This window comes from Eublepharis macularius, chromosome 6 (assembly GCF_028583425.1).
Source record: "Eublepharis macularius isolate TG4126 chromosome 6, MPM_Emac_v1.0, whole genome shotgun sequence".
NCBI classification, from domain to species: Eukaryota; Metazoa; Chordata; class Lepidosauria; order Squamata; family Eublepharidae; genus Eublepharis; species Eublepharis macularius.
In genome coordinates, this window is record NC_072795.1 from 40915775 (window position 1) to 40937452 (window position 21678).

The 21678-nt window shown below is 42.8% G+C and overlaps 1 protein-coding gene across 4 annotated transcripts in view; it reads right to left on the minus strand.

The window, feature by feature from the left end:
- PLS1 (plastin 1) overlaps positions 1-21678 on the minus strand; it is a 72869-nt gene that overhangs the window by 3935 nt on the left and 47256 nt on the right. For all 4 annotated transcript variants that reach the window (XM_054982683.1, XM_054982684.1, XM_054982681.1 and 1 more), the window contains exons 9-13: positions 16460-16555; positions 14458-14653; positions 8918-8996; positions 4577-4691; positions 2850-2983 (exon numbers count right to left, since the gene is read on the minus strand). In XM_054982683.1, the coding sequence (XP_054838658.1) occupies positions 2850-2983; positions 4577-4691; positions 8918-8996; positions 14458-14653; positions 16460-16555 (620 nt within the window). The remainder of the gene's footprint in view (positions 1-2849; positions 2984-4576; positions 4692-8917; positions 8997-14457; positions 14654-16459; positions 16556-21678) is intronic.

The window sequence follows — 21678 nt, forward strand, 5'->3', positions numbered from 1 at the left end:
TTCCAGAAGTTTTGTGCGATTTTGCATGGCTAGTAAGATGTGTGAAAACACCTAGTGTTTTCAGAAACCTATTGAGATAGTGCCCACCCAAGGAACATGGAAAGGAAAGAAGCCAAGATACTGAGCTCAGATGAGAACAGTTTATAACTTTATTGAAATTAACTTAACTGCAACTAATACAGTGCAAAGTCTGGCCCATGGCAAACAATCAAAGGACAATCTCTCTTCTTGACTATTATATGCTAGAGGAGCAAATAAATTACATGGCCATCTTTGGTAGAGTTACACCCTTTTAAGCTCATTTCCTTTAATGAACTTAGAATGGCATGACTCTGCTTAGGATGGCAGGATAGACAGATGACAGTATGCACAGACACTGTTGTTCTTCGCTGCCCTTGAGGCACTGCTTATACAATCTACCTGAGGGGCTAACTACACATTTTATGCAAATGTTGCTTGCTACAATAAAAATAAAGAAACTGCAGTTTTGAAAAGATTAATTTGGAAAGAAGTAGTGGAAGAGGAGGGGTCACTTAACTCTTTCCTTGACCAGTTTATATAACCACCCCCTTATGCACACTCAAACATGCATGTTTATCCATGATTGCTAGACCAGTTTGTGTGTACAAAGCCCAGAAAAGCTCTCGTAAGAAGTCTCTCCTAGGTTTAGAAGATCAAAGTTTCTCCTTCCCATTTTACTTTTTAACTACATGTTGTTAATTTTTTAACCATATATTGTGAAAACAGTTTGAAGAACAAAAATAATCTATTTGCCTGGAAACTTTAATAGTTTAATTTAACCACTTGGTGGTGGTTATCAAAATCATAACCCATATGTGTTACTAAGTATTTTCATTCACCAAGCTAATAGTTAGGGTCTATCAAACGGAAATCGGGTTAGTAACAATAAGTGCACAAGCAGTGTCAACTAAGTTTTTCTTTACAAATAATTTAATATTTAAAAAACAGTTAAGAATAACAAAAGGTATCCTTGTAGAACAAAATTAATTGTAACCAGGGGTCATTTCGTAGAAAAACAGCTGCAAGAACTCATTAGCATAACTCATTAGCATATGCCACACCCCTAGATCGGGCCAAAATGGCCGGGATTTGGCTGCTGCCAGAAGGGGGAGTGTTCCCCCACCTGGCAGTGGCTCAATCAGGGCCCTTTTGGCCCCCAATCCACGGCAAAACAGGCCCCAAATAGAACAAAATGGCCATTTTGGGCACATATTGGACTAGATGGGCCCAAAACAATCCAGATTGGGTCAGTGCTGGGCAGGGGAGAGGTCTCCCACCAGGCACTGATCCAATCCTGGCGGTTTTGGTCCTGATTCTGGCCAAAACAGGCCCGAAATGGCCCAAAATGACCATTTGGGCCCCCCGTTTGGGCCCAGATCAGGGCCAAAACAGCCAGAACCAGGTCAGTGCCAGGTGGGGGAGGGTTCCCCTACTCAGCACCAACCCGATCCTAGCCGGTCTGGCCCCGATGCCAGCGGGAATGGGGCCTAAAAGGCCAAAAATGGCCATTTTGGGCCCGTTTCAGCCTGGATCAGGGCTTAAATGGTTGGAATTGGGTTAGTGCTGGGAGGGGGAGGCTTCCCCTGCCCGGCACCAACCCAATCCAGCCCCAATCCCAGCAGAAAGCAGCCCAAAATGGCCAAAAGTGGCCATTTTGGGGCCTTTCAGGCCCAGATCAGGGCCAAAATGGCCCAGATTGGGTTGGAGCCAGGTGGGGGAACCCTCTTATGCCTGGCACTGACCCAATCTGGGCTGTTTTGTCCCTGATCTGGGCCCAAAAGGGCCCAAAAGGGCTGAAAATGGCCCTTTGGGGCCCGGATCAGGGCCAAAACGACCAGGGCCAGGTTGCTGCTGGGCGAGGGAGGCTTCCCTCACCCAACACCGACCGGATCTGGGCCCATTCAGCCCCAATCCAGGCCAAAACAGGACCGAAATGGCCGAAATAGCCATTTTTGGCCTGTTTCGGCTTGCATAGAGGCCAAAATGGCCAGGACCGGGTTGGTGCTGGGTGGGGGAAAGTTCCCCTGCCCGGCACCAACCTGATCCAGGCTGTTTCGGCCCTGACCCCAACCATGTCGGCCCCTATCCGGGCCGAAACGGGCCCAAAATGGATATTTTGGGCCCATTTCAGCCTGCAAAAGGGCTGAAAAACCTGGGCCTGGGTTGGTACAGGGTGGGGGAGACTTCCCCCTCTCAGCACCAACCCGATCTAGGCCATTTCAGCCCCAATCTGGGCCCCTTCGGCCCTGAAATGGGCCCAAAATGTCCAAAAATGTCCATTTTGGGCCCATTTTTGCCGGATCAGGGCCAAAATGGCCAGGACCAGGTCAGTGCCAGGCAGGCGAGGGCTCCCCGCTCAGCATCAACCTGATCCTGGCCATTTCGGCCCCAATCCGGGCCATTTTGGCCCTAACGCAGGCCGAAATGGGTCCAAAATTGCCAAAAATGGCCATTTTTGGCCCGTTTCAGCCCAGATTGGGGATGATACGGCCGGGATCGGGTCGGTGCTGGGTGGGGGAAGGTTCCGGTGCCTGGCACCATCCTGATCCAGGCCATTTTGGCCCAGATTCGGACCATTTTGGCCCAAATTGAGGCCTAAACGGCCCTAAAGTCAGGTGGACAGGGCCACCTGACTTGGGGGAACTGCTGGAACGCCGTTTGGTGCATTCCCCCTCGAAATGAGCCCTGATTGTAACACAGAACACTGGAAGCAAAACTGGGGGGGGGGAAGACTTTGTAATCAAATTTGCCATCTGGTTGCAAATAAATTAAAAACATATCGTGGTTTTAAAAGCCACTGTATTTTCTGTGCTTTGACTAAATCTTACCTTCTCATTAATTGCCAAATTAATGCCAATGTCAATGTTGGATTGCCTTCGTTGAGGTCCTGTCCACCAATACCAACTAAAGAAAATCTGGCTTTTGTCTTTCCCAGTTCGACTGCATAGTTACAATTTTCAATCTAAATTAAATGGTTCATGCAATTAACAAATACATTTTAGATTCACAAACCACAAATATTTGGAATTATACTTTATTTTAAATTAGGTTTGGGGGGAAGCAACCCAGCCACAAACCCACTAAGGAGGAGCATCGTATACCTGCCAATCAGTGTGTTTAATGCATATGTACATGGAAAGAATTTTGAACAAAGCATAGTTTAAGTTTTGTCAACTAATAAGAACTGGATGGGTGTTTTTCTATGGATGCTTTGCTCCACTTTGGCTTCCTTACTGCAGCGCTGTTTTCAGCATCACCCACATGGCATTATTCCCTGTATATGTCCTGCTTTTGGTATGGACTTTTTGGAAAGATCGCAGTCAAAGCACCTTTGCATACCATGTGGATGAGAAGGTATGCATCTCTGCAGATCTCATGCATATTAGTGCCATTTTAATTTCTGGGGCAGCTGTCAGATGATGGAAGGGGCTTGCAGAAGAGAGGAAGCCATCCACTGTATTCTACTCCAAGCCATACATTCTAGCCTAGTGTGTTCTCCTGGAAGTTGGCGCCAGCTGTAATACCTGGCTAGGGTTGCCAGGTCCCCTTACCCTCCTGGCGGGGGGACCTGGCACTTAACTTACTGGCTTGTTCTTGCTGGTCTCTTTGCTTGCATGTTCCCAGCAGGCATGATGGCATCACTTCCAGAAAAGACTTCATTGCACTCAGTGGCGGACATACTCTCACACTTCACAGGGCCGCTGTGAAGTGAGGGAGCAAGCACACTGCGCGTGTGATGACATTTCTTCCAGAAGTGACTTTGTCATGTCTGTGGGGAGTAAGTCTGCTGTGTACTGGCCTCGGAGATTTTTTGCCACCTGGACCCGTTCCCTGGGGTCTTTCCCCCCCACCAGCCAGATGAATGGCAGTGGGGGGCATAGGCTGAGAGAAGGGGATCCCCCACCCCCACTGGGGGACTGGTAGCCTTAAGCCTGGCATGCTAATGATATCTTATCATACAGCTGTGCACTGTTGTCATTGCTATACACCTTCTGCCTAAGGTTGCCAGGTCACAGCCAGCAAGCTCTGGGAGGAAAGGTGGGGCGGGGTCCGGTGTGTTGGTGTGCTTACATCACTTCTGGTAAAAACCGGAAATGACATAGCAGACACTCTAACATTTTGCAAAACAAACAAAAAATACAACTTTTTTTCAAAATGTTATAGTATCTACTATGTCACATTTATTATTTTTATTATTATTATTTATTTGATTTATAGCCCACCCTCCCCACAAGTGGGCTCAGGATGGGTTACACCAAAAACAAAATACAGGAATAACTAGGAGCAATGTAAGCATGCCCGTCCAATATTAGTACATGTTTCTTCTCCCACTGCCCCCATTTCCTTTAGCCAACACCTCAATGAGACAAGATTCCAGCAAGGGGCCTGACACCCCTACTCCTACCATTCCCACTGCCTCACTACTCTCACCATTACTGTTGCTGGTCATGGCTGGTCATTTTCAAAACCCCAGCCAGGGATAACATAACAATTTGAGAACTTAACAAAATAGTTGAACGGTTACTGTCATTTCTTATATAGAGCTTTTCTCAACCTTTTTCATCTTTCCGCCAAGTGCTGGATACGGTGGTTTGTTGACATGATTCCACTGTACTGGTACACGTATCATTTCATAGAGTTGGAAGATTACTAACGCATCAGCAAGGTCACTGGATCAAAATGTAGGAAGAAAAAAAATATTACAAAATTATGGCTACTGGGGTAGAGTCTACCCCTATTCAACCACACCACTGAGCACAGCTTATTTATGTATTAAAATGTTCATACCTCACCGTTCCTTTTGGCTAAAGTTTGAAGCTTCTTCCAGTCTAAAGAGCTTTCCTTCAACTTAAATGGGTCTTCCACAAGAAGAAGAACAGCTTAAGTTGAAGGAAGCCTCTTAAGGCTGCAGGAAGGCTACTTGGAAGATGGTTGGATCCACCTCACTGAGTGCAGTTAGAAGTGTATCACAAAAAACTCTTTTCAATTGTCTATTGATTCATATTTACATCGTACACAACTGATTTAATATTCCTTCCATTGAAAAAAAGTTCTCTCTCTTAAGGTATTGTTTTATCATAGATTAATACAAGAGTGAAGTGTATAGCTTAGTCCTATAAATTACAGTATAAAAACTGAATGAAGTTTCATTTTCAACTGAAGTGTAATTCAGCCAGCTCAGTCAGGCAGACCAGGCAACCACATGGGGAAGCACGGTTCAACAGGTTTCAGACCCACCAGAAGAAACTCACAAGCTAGGTTCTCATATGACTTCCTCTCTTCAAACTAACAGGATATCCAAGAATATTTTGTGATTGTTTACTATTATTAAATAAGCTGAAGAGCCATGAAATTCATGGAGGAGTGTCCGAGGGGCAGCGGCGCCGCGCCCTCGGACTCCGCAGCCCCCACCCCCTCAGACGCCCTCGCCCGCAACAGCACCCACCTGCAGCCCCCGGAGTTGGCCGGGGGGGACGCCGGGAGGGACGCCGGCAGAGCCGCGGAGCCGCCGTCCGGCAAAGAGGGACGGCCCACCCCTCCGGCGGAGCTGACGGCCGCAGCCGCCAACCCGCCGAGGCCAGAGAACCGGCGCCGCGTGGCAAACGGCCGCGGGAGGAAGAGGCCGTCGCCCCGAGCGCAGCCGCGGCCCTGGCGGCCGGAGCCTGCGCCAAGGGAGCACCGCGGCCATGGGCAGGGCAAGGAGCGGCCGCCCAGGAAGCCAGGCCGCCGCGAGGCGCCCGCGCCGGCGCAGAGTTTCAGTGGGGCCTACAACCCCCAGAAGGCCAAGGGAGGGGGCGGGCGCAACCGGCCGAAGGACAGCCCGTACGGCCAACTGCTGAAGCCAGCTAGTGGGGGAGGAAGAGGCCGAGAACGGGGCAAGGAGGGAGAGGGGCGGGAGCAGGGACAAGGCAGCCAATGGGGCCAGGGCAGATGGGGCCGCAGGATGTGGCCACACCTAGCCCAGGTGGTGGGAATGACACTGGGGGCGGGCACTGGAAGAGAGGGGTGGGGTTGGCCATAAGGAGGGAGGGTATTTAGAGGAGGCGAAACCCCAGGCCAAGGAGGAGGAGTCGTGAGAGACTGTGCCAGCCTACCCTGACGCTACAAGGGTGGTTGGCCGGGTGGAGCTAATTGCTGGCTGGCCTCGCCAGTCCAGACGGTGGCCGCCCGTCTGAGGCCTTGAGGGGGACGCTCTCCAGGGGCCGGACCGGCCCTCGCACGTAGGACCTCCCTTAACCTACCGCCGGGGACCCAGCACGGACCCGTCAGGGGCGTCCCATGCTGACCTGCTGCCGCCACCACCGCCAGGGGGCGCCCACCCGCGCGACAAGGAGAGAGATCCCACTCCTCACATTTGTTTTTGCCCTAGTTTTTCATTTCCTTTCCCTTAACAGCTTTTTCTCACCCACCTCCCTCAATTTTTCATTCCTCTCACCACTTGCTCTGTTATCTTCCCAGCTACAATTAGGTTCTACTGTCTCAGTTGCTAAGCAGCCCTATAAGGCCAACTGTGGTCTCATAAGCTTTCACAAGATCTCAATCAGCATTCTTCATTTTGAATGCATCATATACCGCCGCCGCCACCACCACCACCTTCTAAAACTTTTTATCATGCTTTTTCTACAAACCTAGGAGGCCCTTCGGGTCTGTAGAAAAATATCTCTGTACATAGCCTAATTTTGTGGGTTTTTTAAACTGAATTTTTGGCCATATTCAGGATTAGATATATTAAGTCAAAACATTTTTACCGTACTTTTCAGATAAAATTTTTGCTAAAAGAAAAGTTAAAAACAGCAGAGGAAGAGGATAAAATTACTATAACAATAATCATGAAATAGGAAAATAATTCTATTATCCCCTGTGTGTTCCTCAGGCTAACCCTGAAAACAGTGTTCTGTCATCTTTTTCTCCTTTAATTATAAATATTTTCAACACATTTTTGTATGACAACAAATAACTATTCTTTAAAAGAAATCTTTTTGAACACCTGAATTTAAAAACATGCATCATTTGGATTTAAATAGTTTCATTAAGAAATGTAAACAAATATATATTTTGGCATATAATGTAGTTTAACAATTCAGTTTATCTAGCAATATATTAATTTATATAAGCATTATACTCAATCATTTTACATCTTCCTGTATATAGTAAAGAATCATGATAACTAATAACAAAAAAGAAATTTAATAACAAGTAACAAATAATTAAGGAAATGAAAGAGTGATTTACGATTTATATATTACACTGATAGTCCTATCATTAGGAGTTAAAATAGTTTCCTGCCTCTTACTCTTGAGCATCCTGCATAACGTTCACATGCAAAGCAAGGGTTTTGCAAATCAGGGTCATCTATTTTTAATGATTGTCCTTGAACTTTTTTGATACATACTGCAAAACTTAGCCAAATAGGAAACTGAAGCCTCTTAAATTGTAATAGAAAGTCTATAGGTATTATAGGAATATTATATTATGTATTATATTGGAATATTATATTAGGAATATTAGGTATTATATTGGAATAAATACATGCCTAGTTCATGGCCTGTAATTTTGTTTCTTTAAATTATATCTACATCATCATTTCTAGGTACTAAAATGGCCCTTTGATACAACTATATTGGATTCATGTAACAGTGTGTTACATTTGGAAATACTGGGTTCTGTAGGTTTCCCAAGTTATCTAAAACATTCTGAATGTTTTCCATGATTATATATCTTTCTCTGTCATCCATTATAGCATCATAATTTAATTGCAAAAGATTCTCTGCAAATAAGCATAATTTAGGTTTGCTAGGCTGCAACTGGCAACTCCCAGGAGGAAAAAGAGTAAAAACTGTAGTTGACACAGTGGACATTCTAGCTATAGTTTTTGCAAAATACTAAATCACCCACTAACAGTTTTTACCAGAAGTGATATAAGTGAGCTGGCCTCCCTCCACCAATTTTCTCCCACAGGTGCCAGGGGGCAATGAAGCAAAATGCCAGGAGGCCTCTTAATTGGCAACCTTATCTGAAGGTCTGTTTGGTAGAGGAAGGGATACACTCCATTCTCCCTGCCTCTGGCTTCTAATAAAAACCATTGCTTCCATTGCAAATAGCACAGGGATGTTCTGGAGATGGTCTGGGTCAGGAATGTTCCAAATTCCTTCATTTTTTTCACACTGAAATTCCCATCGTTATCATGGAGCTGGTGGCCAATTTTGAAAGCTTTATTTTCTGATGAGTTATGCCTGCCACTTCATTTATACCCTGCCTTTCTCCCCAGTGGGGACCCAAAGCAGCACATCATTTTATTATTATAGATTATAGATAGAGCATCACCATAGAAGAGGCCTCTTCTCTAGTCACCACCAGCCTAAACTTTGAAAACAGCGGGGCCCAGAATAGAGTTACAGCAGGTGGTCAGTCCCTGTAAGCTTTACATCACTTCACCTCAAAACCATCATGCTCCAAAAGTGGCAAAAATCCTAAGCCATTCCTGCTTCATAAGAAATACTTCTTTAAACAAAATGTATGTCTCTGTGTTTGTGTGTGTTATGTGCTACCAACTTATGGTGAACCTATGAAATAATAGTATTACTCCCAGCTTCACTGACAAATTCAAACCCCCTCATCACATTAAGGTCTGTATCCAAGATGGGCAAACAAAAGTTTAGACTGTCCTTTTCAGCACATACTTACTAAAATAGCTCCCTGATTCTGCACAACAGACTGGGGAAGGCAGGCAGGTGAGAATATAATGGTGACCCACTTCTGGAGCTAAGATCTTTACATTCAGGATTGGCCCAAAGAGTATTCATCTTAAACCTCACTGGAGAAAATGGCTATTTTCCTTTAGACATTAATGAGTGAGGGTTGCATCATCAATCATTTAATGACTAATGTCAGTTACCTGTACAAATGATTAATATAAGGGGTTACACCCAAAGAGTTCATCCAGTTTCGGAATGTCCTTTCCTCCTTACTTTCTCCTATAGCAAAAGGCACAGAATTAATTAGAATACACATTTTAGCATTTAGTCATGTGATTACTCTGAAAGATATTCTATATCATAATGGTAACAAATCTTTTCCTGATGAATCTGATTAGATTGATAAGTCTGTCAAAGACCACAGAAGTGGATACAAATAGTATACGCACCACAAAACAAAAGGCATGGCACCTTTTTCTATTGAAAATATATCTCAACAAAATAGGGAGAGACAAACCACTAAAAAACTTTTAAAGACATTTGCACAGAAATGTAGATAGTGAAGAGCAAAATAAATGCAAAGAATACAATTTAGTAAAAAAGTACGACTATATACCAACCCTTGTTAAAGGAGGTTAGGCTAACCATTTCTATAGGATTACCCTCTCTTTTTTTCCTTACCATCACCTTGAGGCAGGTTTGGCTGACAAATAGGGCTGTGCAAAGTCACCCAGTGAGCTTCATGAGGCATATGGTTCTCCATGGTCCAACTCCACTACTTAATCCACTGCTAACACACTAGCTGTGCTACATACATCAGTAGGCCATAAGCTGCTTTGAGTCCCCATTGGGGAGAAACACGGAGTTGAAATGAAATAAATATTGTCCACCCTCTGTTTATATGGCATGTGCGTAAACAAGAAATCTCTCCACTATTACCACCACTACGATATGGTAAAGCTGCTAGGAATGTGGCTTCTGTTCTTTTCACAAAACATATTTGCACTAGTGCCACTATTGCTCGACAATTCAACATTTCTTGCATTTTAGAACATTAGTTCAGTAAAAAAACTAGCGAGTTGGTTTAGGATGAGAAACCACTTTTAATGATGTGTCTTTCTATTTTAAAAGATTAAGTCTGTATCTAGACTGTTGAGAAAAGACAGAATAAAAAAGAATTCATGTTTAAATAAATACCAAATACTTTTGCTGTTATTAAAACTATATGTTAGTTGGTAGATACAATTCAACTTTATTTTTATACTTCAATTAATTTTCAACATATTTTAAATGAAGAATGTAAAAGTGATCCAAAAACAAGGCTTGTTTAATGTTGAGGAATATGATTTTTAATGTGAGAAGAATTATTTAAAATTCTCTATTTTGCTCACATTGGGAGGTATATTATTGTTTCCAAATGTTTGCTACACTGAGAAAACTACATGTTGATCACATTTGGACCAGAATATGAAAATTAAATCCTAATTCTTTTGATCCGTTTGAGATTATAAAACAATCTCTGAGATTTGAATATTTCAAGTCAACTATCAAAAAGCTTAAAGTATAGATGCTAAAGGAAACGTTCAGCAATTTCACTCACACTAATAATTTGAAACGGCATGCGGAACAATGCCAGAAAAATCCACTCTAGACAAATAGGAGTAATAGCATGCAAATTGAAAGAATGCATTCCTGACTAGAAAGAACTGAGGAAATAAAAATAACACACTGTATTTAATATGCCACTCTAAACAAGGTTCTCTGCTATGGCATAAACATTCTTAAGCTTATCAGATGGCTGAAAACTGGTCAGCTTTTCATAACCTACTCCCTTCCCCCATACTTTTTCATTGTTCTGGGGACAAAATAATGGAAAGTCAACAGAAATTGGACTAGAGAGACATTAAGATAGAGACATCTGTGGCATTTCCCCCCTCTAACCACCATATAAGAGCAATTTATTATGCAGACAGAATAAGGAAAACTAAACCAATACACCATAACTGACTCAGAAGTGTTGGATACAATTTTTATCATGTTTTTCCTTCCAAACCCGGCCCTGGGGAAAAAAGGAAAATCAAAAATATATGATAAATATTATATTCACACTTCTAAAGGAGCAAATTATGGTATGTTGGTTAGATACTCCCTTCTCCTTTTTCTCAGTTATAGGCACTCAATTATAGCCAGGGCCGTATTATTCATAAGGCTGATTTGGCTGAAGCTTAGGGGCCCTGCAGGGACTAGGGGCCCATCAATTTTTTTTTTGCTGAGACACTGTTACCTGAGCCCTAGGGCTCCAATGGTTAAATAAATAATTTAAAAAATATTCTCTTCAAAATATTACAGTACTGAACAATTATACCTCCAAAATGTGCTTTCCTGAAAAAATTTACTTGTGCAATAAAAATATTTTAAAAATGTGAATAGAATTCTTCAGGAGATCCTCAAAAATGGATATAGGGCTATGTACTGCAGTCTAGTACCTACCCTACCAGGATCAGGATATCAGCTGCAATGGAATGAAAGACTGGAGTACTGGAGGGGACCCAAAATACCTGAAAGCCTAGGGGCCTGGCCATGGGTTAATATGGTCCATAGCTTTGTGTGCAGGTAGTAGATGGAAATAACTTTTCTTTGATGGAGACTTTGGAGAACTGCTACAATACTGAACTACATATACTAATAGTGCAATCCTAAGCAAAGTTACTCCAGTCTAAACCCACTGAAATCAATGGACTTAGACTGGAGTAACTCTACTTAAGATTGCACTGTAAGTCAGACCACTGGCCTAAGACAGCTTCACATATTTATGTGTGCCCAAGAAAATAATTTCAGCTATCAAAAACCTATTCAGCTTATTTAGCTACAATACTCTCCATGACAACTCTCTATCCCTCACTCACTATAAGCATTTTAAATATTGGATCAATATCATGACCTATGGAAACTGTCCCTCAGTTTCTATGCTTGGAAAAGACACTATTTGATATTAAGTAGTTCCACAACTAGTAGAACACACTGTGTTCTCAGTTCACCAATGTCTACATTTCCTGTAATCAATTGGTGTTATTCAAATCCACAACGAAGGAAAGAAATCATAATATATTCCACCATGTCTTGGAAGCTGCAACATTTACACAGGACATGAGATAAGTCCAAAGTAAAAAAAAAATGGAGTTTCAATTATTGTTGTTATACTATAACTATACAAGGATTCTCTTTTAAGAATTTAAACCATTCACACAGGAGAAAAGCATGTTCCTCTGTTCAATGGGATGAAATAGATCCTATTGTTAGAAATTCTGACTGAAAAAACCTTTGTATTGACTCTCTTTCAGTTCACAATTCTGAGGCTCCATCAAAGTTCCTAAAGAAGCCAAATTAAGTAGGCAAGGCTATTAGCAGAAGTCAAGAGATCAGTTACATTTTACCCTTTTAGTTAATGCAAATGCATGATTTAATTATTATTTTTTCTTAGTTATAACGGCATATTAAAAGGTGGCAATATATAACCAACGCAGGAGGAAAGTGGCTGTAGTAATAATAGAAAAAGAAAAAACCCGAAGTCTCAGGAGAAACACATTTATAGGCTAATGAAAATACTAAATACTGTACCTACATTAGGAGGGGTCAAATCTGCATTCCATAAAGAAAAATAGGAAAATCATAAATTGTCAGTTTATGATGTCTCACACCACTATCAAGAAATGAATGTGCTCACCATTGATATAATAATACTTAAAAGAATACAACATAATGAAGCGTTTGAGGCTGAATGAACGGCTATCAATAGAAACTTTTACTTTTATCCAAACAGCTTATTCATGAACATGTTGCTTTCCAAGAGTATAAACTGAGTACTGCTAGGAGGGTAGCCATGTTGGTCTGCATAGAACAGTAGGATTTTAGTCCAGTGACACCTTCAAGACCAACACGATTTTCAGAGTGTTAACTTTCGAGACTGGACTAAAACTGACTATTGGAACTGATGAGCAACAGAGTTAGGTTGGACAAAATAAACTTCTCATAACATAATTTATAGAATTCACTGCTAGAAGATATGGCAATGACCGCTGGTTTAGATGTCTTTTTAAAACATGCAACAAATTAAAGGCAGATAGGTTCCAGTAGTTGTTGACCACAATAGCTAAATGGAACCTACAGGAAAGGGCCACTTGCAGGCGTGAGGGGTAGCAGTACAAAATTATTGAGCCTGGATTCTTCTGGAGCCCAAGAAACCAGGCGGTACAATGCTTCATTTTGTAGTAATGGAAGATCAGTGAGGGGGGTGGGGCTAGGATAATGCTTGTTGGTCTGGGCTGATAACAAAGCATTGGGACTTGAGTGTCACTGGGAAGGGAAGCCTCTCCAGGAATTCATGGAAGGGGCTGAAACTCAAAGGTAGATCATCTGCTTTGCATGCAGAAAGTCCAGGTTAAATCCCCAGCATCACTAGTTAAAATGATCAACTAGTGGGTAGTGTGAGAGATCCCTATATGAAATATCACAGAGCTGCTGCTAGTCTGAGTAGGCAATACTGACTATGATGAGGCAGCGTCATGTGTTCATTCCAGTTCCATGTGTTCAGCCCAAATCACTCATTTTAACTCTTTGCTTGACTTGAAATCCTAGCAAGTGCTCCCCCACAACAAGAGATCACTTGCTAAATTTTCCTGTTAAGCACGTTTAAAGTGAATCTGGATTCCTAGAGAGTTTTTTTCCTGCTCTCTTCCCTTAAGCTTTGTTGAATACCTTCCTCCCCCAAGGCAGCAGGGGGCAGAGTGGGTCTTGCTCTTGTGTTGTGGGTGAGAAAAGAAGGAGTTCAATATCGTTTATTTCACCTTTCTGTCTACTTTCTCCCTTTCCTCTGTTTCTTTTCCTTCTTTTTTCGCTTAAATATGTGAGGGAGCAGGGCTTTTTTTCTGGGAAAAGAGGTGGTGGAACTCAGTGGGTTGCCAGCACAGGGGGCAACTCCTGGTGGGAGGTGGGGCCCCTAGTACCACATGCGCACGCGCAAAGTTTCTGGGACCATGCAATGATGTTACTTTGGGTCAGCTGGAACAAGGGGAGAGTTTTTTAAAGTTTAAATCACCCTTGGTGAAAATGGTCACATGACTGGTGGCCCCACCCCCGATCTCCAGGCAGAGGGGAGTTTAGATCGCCCTCTGCGCCATGGTGTGGAGGGCGATCTAAACTCCCCTCTGTCTGGAGATCAGGGTCGGGGCCACCAGCCATGTGACCATTTTCAAGAGGTGCCAGAACTCTGTTCCACCCTGTTCCAGCTGAAAAAAAACTCTGTGAGGGAGCAATGCGAATTTTGGGGAGCTCCGTAAGAGTTCTTAGCAACACTGCTCCAGATTCAAATCACACTGTACCTCTGAATATCAGTTTCTGGGGAACAAACTCCAAGGGAAACAAAATTCTGGATTGGATTGCCCTTTGGTATGCTCTAGCATGGCTCTTCTTAAGCCTATTTTTATGTTACTTACTAAACAATTCTTTGTGACCGTATCTTGAGACAGCATACTGAGGAAACTATGTATACTGCAGTATTACTTGCGTGTTATTCAGTTCTACAACAGGACTCATCTATGGTGAGCGAATATTTTTAACCTTTTTTACATCATAGTTTGAAGCACCTGAGTCAATTGTGTGAAAAATTCAGCAGTCAAGGCCTATTTGTATTTGCATGAATTAGATATTATCTAATATCCCCAGCAGTAAATGCTGAACTCACCTTCTAGCAAATTGACATCATAAGAAGAGATTTCAGGTTTGTGCAGGGCAGGGTATGTATTAAAGAGATTTGCAACAAAGGCCATGTTAAGTTTAGGGTTGCCTGCAACTACATCGGTTGGAGTTACAAACTGTTTGCAGCCCAGTTTCTCTGCTTGTTGAAGCATATATTCAGCCCTCTTCAGATCACTTTTCTCCTAAAAAGAACAAAACATTTAAAAATACACTTTAAAAAAAGTAGACCTTTTATATTCTTTTGTAATAGATCAAGTTGCAAAGCAGAGGTTCAAGCTGCAAAGCAGAATTGCAAAGCAGAGGTTGTTTAGAAACCAATTTTCAGTTGATAATCTTATAGTATGACTTGCAACCCAGCATTAAAGGGCGGCAGAGGATAGGAGGGAGAAGAAGGCAAGACAAACCACTGACACAGCTGGTTTGAGTAAAAAGGAAGTCACAACTTTATTAGGATACACATAGTTTGTGGAGTATTGGCAGTACATAGGAGTTGCAAATGCACAAAGTTGCATGCGGAGCAGGCAACCTTTTAAAACCCGCCCACTGTACCTGCAAGGAAACTGTCTCCCCTAAGTCCAGCGCCCAGCCCTGCCCCCCAGCCTACATACCCAGCCAGCCAGGATTGGCAGGCTTGAGATTTAAAAATTTCTGGGTGCGGGGGCTGTCGGGAACGAACTGCCAGGAAGCCACACAGCAGCTGCCATGCTTCTCCACAATGAATGCAGCCCACATGCCATATGTTTGTGGGCTACGTTTAAGACCCCTGATTTTTAATTTCAGGTACGCAGCAAAAGGAGGAGATTTACTGAATGCTTTGAGGGCCTTAATACACAACTGGTAAACTGCATTTAGGATATGTGTTAAATCGAATACTGCCAAAAGCACAATCTAATACTCAGGAAGATATGGATGCCATCCCACAAGGGGAAAGAAACCTTTATATAAAAAGCATTTTAAGATGCTATTACAAACACACCGGGAATACTGACAGTATAAAACCAAGCTTTTCTGCCTCAGAAACTTCCACTGATTCTAATAAAAGTCAAACAATAATGCCTAATTTTATAATGATGTTGGCAGAGTTAACTTAACTCCACATTCATATTGCAAGAGAGAGGGTTTTCTTTTAAAAAAGATATCAGTTCAATGCACCAAAATCAATTCAAACTGTTTAGCTATACAAAAGATGTTGTTAAGAAGCTCCCATATTTTACTATAGGAGGACTCCTAGAGCAACAGAGTTGTAACTTGATTCTCATATTCTAGATCAGTGATGCATAACCTTTACTCACCAAGCATTATTACCACTGAATTGCCCCTCTCCCAAGACAAAAGTAAAAATGAAGATATCAAAACAGCACTCCAGACAAGGCAATTTCATTTATATATTTATGATATATATTTATATCATATTTATATATTTATGATATATGCAAACAATACTCAGATCTTAGGACATAAATTAGGGCATACATATGCTGTAGAATAGTAGTTAAGTGGTTGGGTTGTGAATCAGTACTCTGCTGGTTCAAATACCACTACTGCCATGAGCTCAGTAAGTGGTCTTGGGCAAGCCACTCCTCTCAGCCCCAACTCTCCAGCTGTATTGTGGGGATAATAACAACACTGACTGTGTTCGCCGCTATGAGTGGGGCACTCACCTCACTTCAAGAGTGGTATATAAGTGCAGTTATTATTACTAATACACAGATCTTAGGGCATACATTTAATGAAACTCTTGTGCATGACCACCATTGGCCACTGTTAGATTTGATTGAAATGGAGGAGGGGATTCTTTCAATTTCTCCTTCTTATTGCAGACACCCAGTTCACCCTTCAAACTGTTTCTGAGCCCCACCCCACCCCGTGCCAGAGCAGCAGGGTGCTTCACTTGGAAGCGGGGGGAGGTAGGAGAGTTTGGTTCTGCTGACAGAAGTACCTTTCATTACTGGAAACTGAACTTTAGATACAATCATGTATATACATACGTTAAGACCTGAAAGATTTATGTCAATAGCAGTCTCTCCACTGTTGTCTCCTTTAGGTGCAATTTGCTTAAGCAGATGATAGTATGCTTTTGAGTCCTGAAACAAATAATACGAAAACCAAACAAAAGTTCTCAACATATATTGATGGCAGATATTTAAGAAAGGTGAATCAATCCATCAATAGCTGCAATAGTATGCTTTAGCTCTAGATCCTAAATTACTATAAGAATTAAAATATTTCATTTGTTTCTGCATTGGAAGGAAATAGCAGTCATATCAGAAAGCTGCATCATCTTTAAGAATAAAATCCCAAAATGGAGAGGAGTAAGGACACCGTGTTTCAGTTATTTTTATTATATTTATTTTATTCATTTATCCATCTTTCTCACTCAGACGCCAGGTAGATTACACAGTGTGTACCAATGAAATCAATAGGATGTGACATCTAATAAGCAATGCAATTGAAGTAGGATTACAGAAATTTGAGGGGGAAAACAGAGTATTAGACATGGTATGTTAAACAGTGCAGAAGATGATATTGCCATAAGTAGAAAACAATGCAGTGGGACCAGTATAATACCTACATCAAATAGATAATATATAATATACACAATGGTCTAGTCCTCACAATAGTTTAGTCCTTATAAAAACACTTTCCTGAACCATTATATTATAATATCGTTGTATTGCCCTTATAAAAGGCCCTCTTAAACAATTCCGTTGCACATCATTTAAGTAAAAAAAAAGTATAGAAACCTTCATAACCTTCTCAGGACAGCCATTTCGCTACAACAGAGCAGATACTATGTTTACATTGAGACTACACTATTGTAATGTACTATGTGGGTCTGCCCTTGACGTCAACTCAGTGACTCAAGTTGGTACAGCCTGATTATTACTGAGAGCTATGCAGAATATGCATAGCACGCTAATTCTGCAGTCACTCCAATAGCTATCCATCAGTTACCGGATTCAGTGTAAGATACTATCATATATAGGGACCTTCATGGTCTTGGACAGTCATCTCTACCAAACCGCCTCTCTTCCTATGCTCACCACAACAAGGTTTCCTGTGGGTGCCACCTAAAATAGACAAGACCAGCCATTGTCTGTTCATACACATTGTTTATAGTTGTTCCCACGTTGTGGAACAGCCTATCTGAGGAGGTCAAGAAGGCTCTCACACTTCTATCAATGTGAAAAACAGAAATGTTTAGGAAGGAATTTCTGCAAAGGGATTACGGCAGTGTGGAATAGTCCAGGAGGACACCTTTATAATGGAATAATAGTATAGTCTACAGTTATCATTTTTCTAGCTATTAGGGATGGCAGGCCTCCCGACTGTTTGTTCAGTAGCACCTCAGGCACCAGTGAGAAAAAATTGGAAGAGGGGAATGTAAGTGTTGTGGTTTTTACCAGAAGTGACATGAGTGTTGTCTTCTAATTTTGTAATCTTAGTCTTACTGTGTTGGTTGCCTTATGCATTATGACAAATACACCATCCAGCTTACATTTGGACTGCTTTGAACCAATCACTATGACAGATCTTAACAAGATCTTGACATCTATGAAAACCACTACTTGTGCACTCAATCCTTGCCCATCCTGGCTGTTGACCTCAAGTAAGGACCACATAAGTGAGCCACTGAGGTCTATTATAAATCAATCGCTAACTCAGGGCAGCTTTCCTCGACAGCTCAAACAGGCGGTTATTCATCCGCTACTTAAAAAAACATCCCTAGACAAAAATGATGTGGCCAGTCTCTAATTTGCCCTTTCTGGGCAAAGTGATTGAGAGAGCAGTAGCTGACCAACTCCAGACCTTCTTGGATAACTCTGGCGCTCTGGACCCTTTCCAATCAGGTTTCAGACCAGGACATGGGACAGAGACAGCACTAGTAGCATTAGTGGATGATTTCCATCCGAATATAGACAAAGGCCATGCCTCCTTACTGCTTCGATCCACTCAGTTACCGCCTGGTCTCGAACCTTCTATTTCTGGGTACGGTGATTGAGCGGGTGGTGGAGAAGCAACTGCAGAGTTTCCTGAAGGAGACCTCAGCCCTCAGCCCTTCCAGTCTGGTTTCCGCCCAAGGATATGGGGTCGAGACACTGCTGGTCGCCCTCACAGATGATCTCAGCAGGCATCTGGACCGGGGCGGATCGGCACTGCTGATTTTATTGGATCTGTCAGCAGTGTTCAATATGGTCGATTATGATCTTTTGACCTACCACCTTGCCAATGTGGGGATACAGGGGACAGTGTTGCAGTGCCTGGCCTCCTTTCTCCATGATCGGGGACAGAGGGTGGTGCTTGGGAAAAGGTTATCGTCCAGTAGGCCACTAGTATGTGGTGTGCCGCAGGGAGCGATACTCTCCCCATTATTTAATAGCTATATGCGCCCCCTCACCCAGCTGGTGTGGAGTTTTGGGCTTGGGTGTCACCAATATGCGGATGACACCCAGCTTTATCTGTTGTTGGAGGGCCGGCCTGGATCAACTCCGGATGTTCTGGAGCGTGCTTTTGAGGCTGTGGCTGGTTGGTTGAGACAAAGTCAGCTGAAACTGAACCCTACAAAGACGGAAATCATGTACTTGAGTCGTGGGGGGGTGGTTTCAGGACCCCGGCTTCCTACACTCGATGGGGCAGTGCTTACACTGGCCCCAAGAGTTAGGAGCCTGGGGTTGATTCTTGATCCCTCCTTGAAGACGGAGGATCAGATCACTGCGGTTGCCAGGTCTTCTTTTTACTATCTTCGACAAGCCAGGCAACTTGCTCCCTATCTATCGTCCCACGACTTGACTACAGTAGTCCAAGCAATGGTCACCTCTAGGCTGGACTACTGTAACAAACTCTACGCTGGGCTTCCCGTGAACCTGATCCAGCGGTTACAACTGGTACAGAATGCAGTGGCGTGGGTCATCGTTGGAGCACCAGTATGGGGGCACATTACACCGGTGTTGCACCAGCTGTATTGGCTGCAGGTGGAGTACCGAATCAGGTTCAAGGTTCTGGTATTAACCTATAAAGCCCTATGCAGACTGGGACCGACGTATCTGCGGGACCGTCTCTCCCCATATGAGCCCCAGAGGACCCTTCATTCATGTGATAAATGGCTATTAAAGGTCCCTGGACCTAGGGAGGCCCGCCTGGCATTGACCAGGGCCAGGGCCTTTTTGGTCCTGGCCCCAGCCTGGTGGAATGCTCTGTCTTATGAGACCAGGGCCCGGCAAGACTTGTTAACATTTCGCTGGGCCTGTAAGACGGAGTTGTTCTGCCAGGCATATGGTTGATGTTGGGTGGTGCCCCCCCCCAGGTGGTTTTTTTTAAAAATATAGGCCCTCCCTCGTAATGTTGTTTTCCATCTTACTATATTTTGTTCTGGAAAGAACTGCTGTCTGGAACGTCTAAATCAAATTATGTGCTGCCGTGTTCCTTGCTCTATGTGTGTGTGTGTGCATGTGTATTTACATTTATATTTATATAGATTTTATCATTTTAATTTTATCATTTTAATTTTATAATTTTAATGATAATATGTAGTAATTTTATAATGTTTAACGATAGCTGAATGTTTTAAACTGTGTTGTTATCCGCCCTGAGCCCACTGATGTGGGGAGGGCAGAGTAAAAATTTAATAAATTAAATTAATTCTATTGGATCTGTCTGCAGCCTTCTATTGGATCTGTCTGCAGGACCATGCCATCCTGTTGAGGTGTTTAGAAACAGAAGTAGGCATCAAAGGATGTGCCCTGGACTGGTTTAAATCATTTTTCTTGGAGCAGACTCAAAGGGTTGCCATTGGAGATCAGATATCTCCAGAATGAGAACTATCTTGTGGTGTTCCACAGGCCGCAATCTTATCTCCCATGTTATTCAACCTCTACGTAAAGCCTTTAGGAGAACTCATTTGCAGCTATGGAGTTGGATGTCAGCAATATGCAGATGACACCCAGCTCTATATCTCACTATCCAGGTCCCCACAGGATGCAGTGGAAATCTTAGATCGCTACCTGACAGCCGTGGTGAAATGGTTGAACAACAACAAATTGAAATTGAACCCAGACAAGACTGAAGTCATGCTTGTTGGGAAGGCAGAGATCTTGAAGGACTTTGTATTCCCCACTTTCAATGGAGTTTGTCTGACCCTTGCAGACTCGGTTAAGAGCCTAGGGGTTATACTGGATCCAGTGTTATTACTAGAAAAACAAGTTAAAGCAGCAGCAAAAAATGCTTTCTACAACCTCAATCTAGCCTGGAAGATGGCTTTTTATCTTGACATGGCTGATCTAGCCACTTGGATCCATGCTATGGTAACATCAAGGCTTGACTATTATAATACTCTATACATTGGCCTCCTATCTAAGTTAACTAGGAGGGTCCAAGTAGTGCAAAATGCTGCAGCTCGATTGTTATCAGGAGCAAGCAGGAGCATGAACATCACTCCCATCCTGCAATTGTTCCACTGGCTACCCATCATTTACTGTGCTCAGTTCAAGGTATTAGTTATTACGTAAAAAGTTCTTCACGGCTTTGGTCCGGCATACCTATGGGACCGCCTCCTTCCCTATGTTCCTCCATGGCAGCTTCACTCATCTGAACAGGGTCTCCTGCAGGTGCCAGCCTGCACACAGGTGAAGTCAGCAGCAGCCCATACAAGGGCTTTCTCTGGTGGCCCCAATCCTGTGGAATGACTTGTCTGAGGAAGTCAGAAGAGCCCCCACTCTCCTGGCTTTCCGTAAACGATGCAAAACCAAACTATTCAAAAAGGCTTTTTACTTAAATGGGAGGGCTGTATTGTAGGGATGGAGTCTCAGATGCTTCACTAGTGAGTTGGGGATCATAGACTTCCTCACTATTTTTGCCTTATATATTATCTGCTGCTTTAAATATGTACTCCTATATACAACCAGCACTCCATGTTGTCTAATGTTAGTCCTAGAATTGATTATGTTTTGCTCCCATATTTTTTCTACTCTGTCTTGGATCCTTGCTAATGCTATGTATTTTAAACTTGTATCTGTTTACCTTATGGTATTGTATTGAAATGTACTTGATACTGATTGTCTTAACCTCATACCGTGTAATCCACCTTGAGTCTCAGTGAGAAAGGCAGACTATAAATGATGTAAATAAATTAAAAAATAATGGATTCGGTTTCGTTTTCTCCGCCATGTCGGACGCTCCTCTTCGCTGGCTCGAGAAGAAGCGGCCGGGC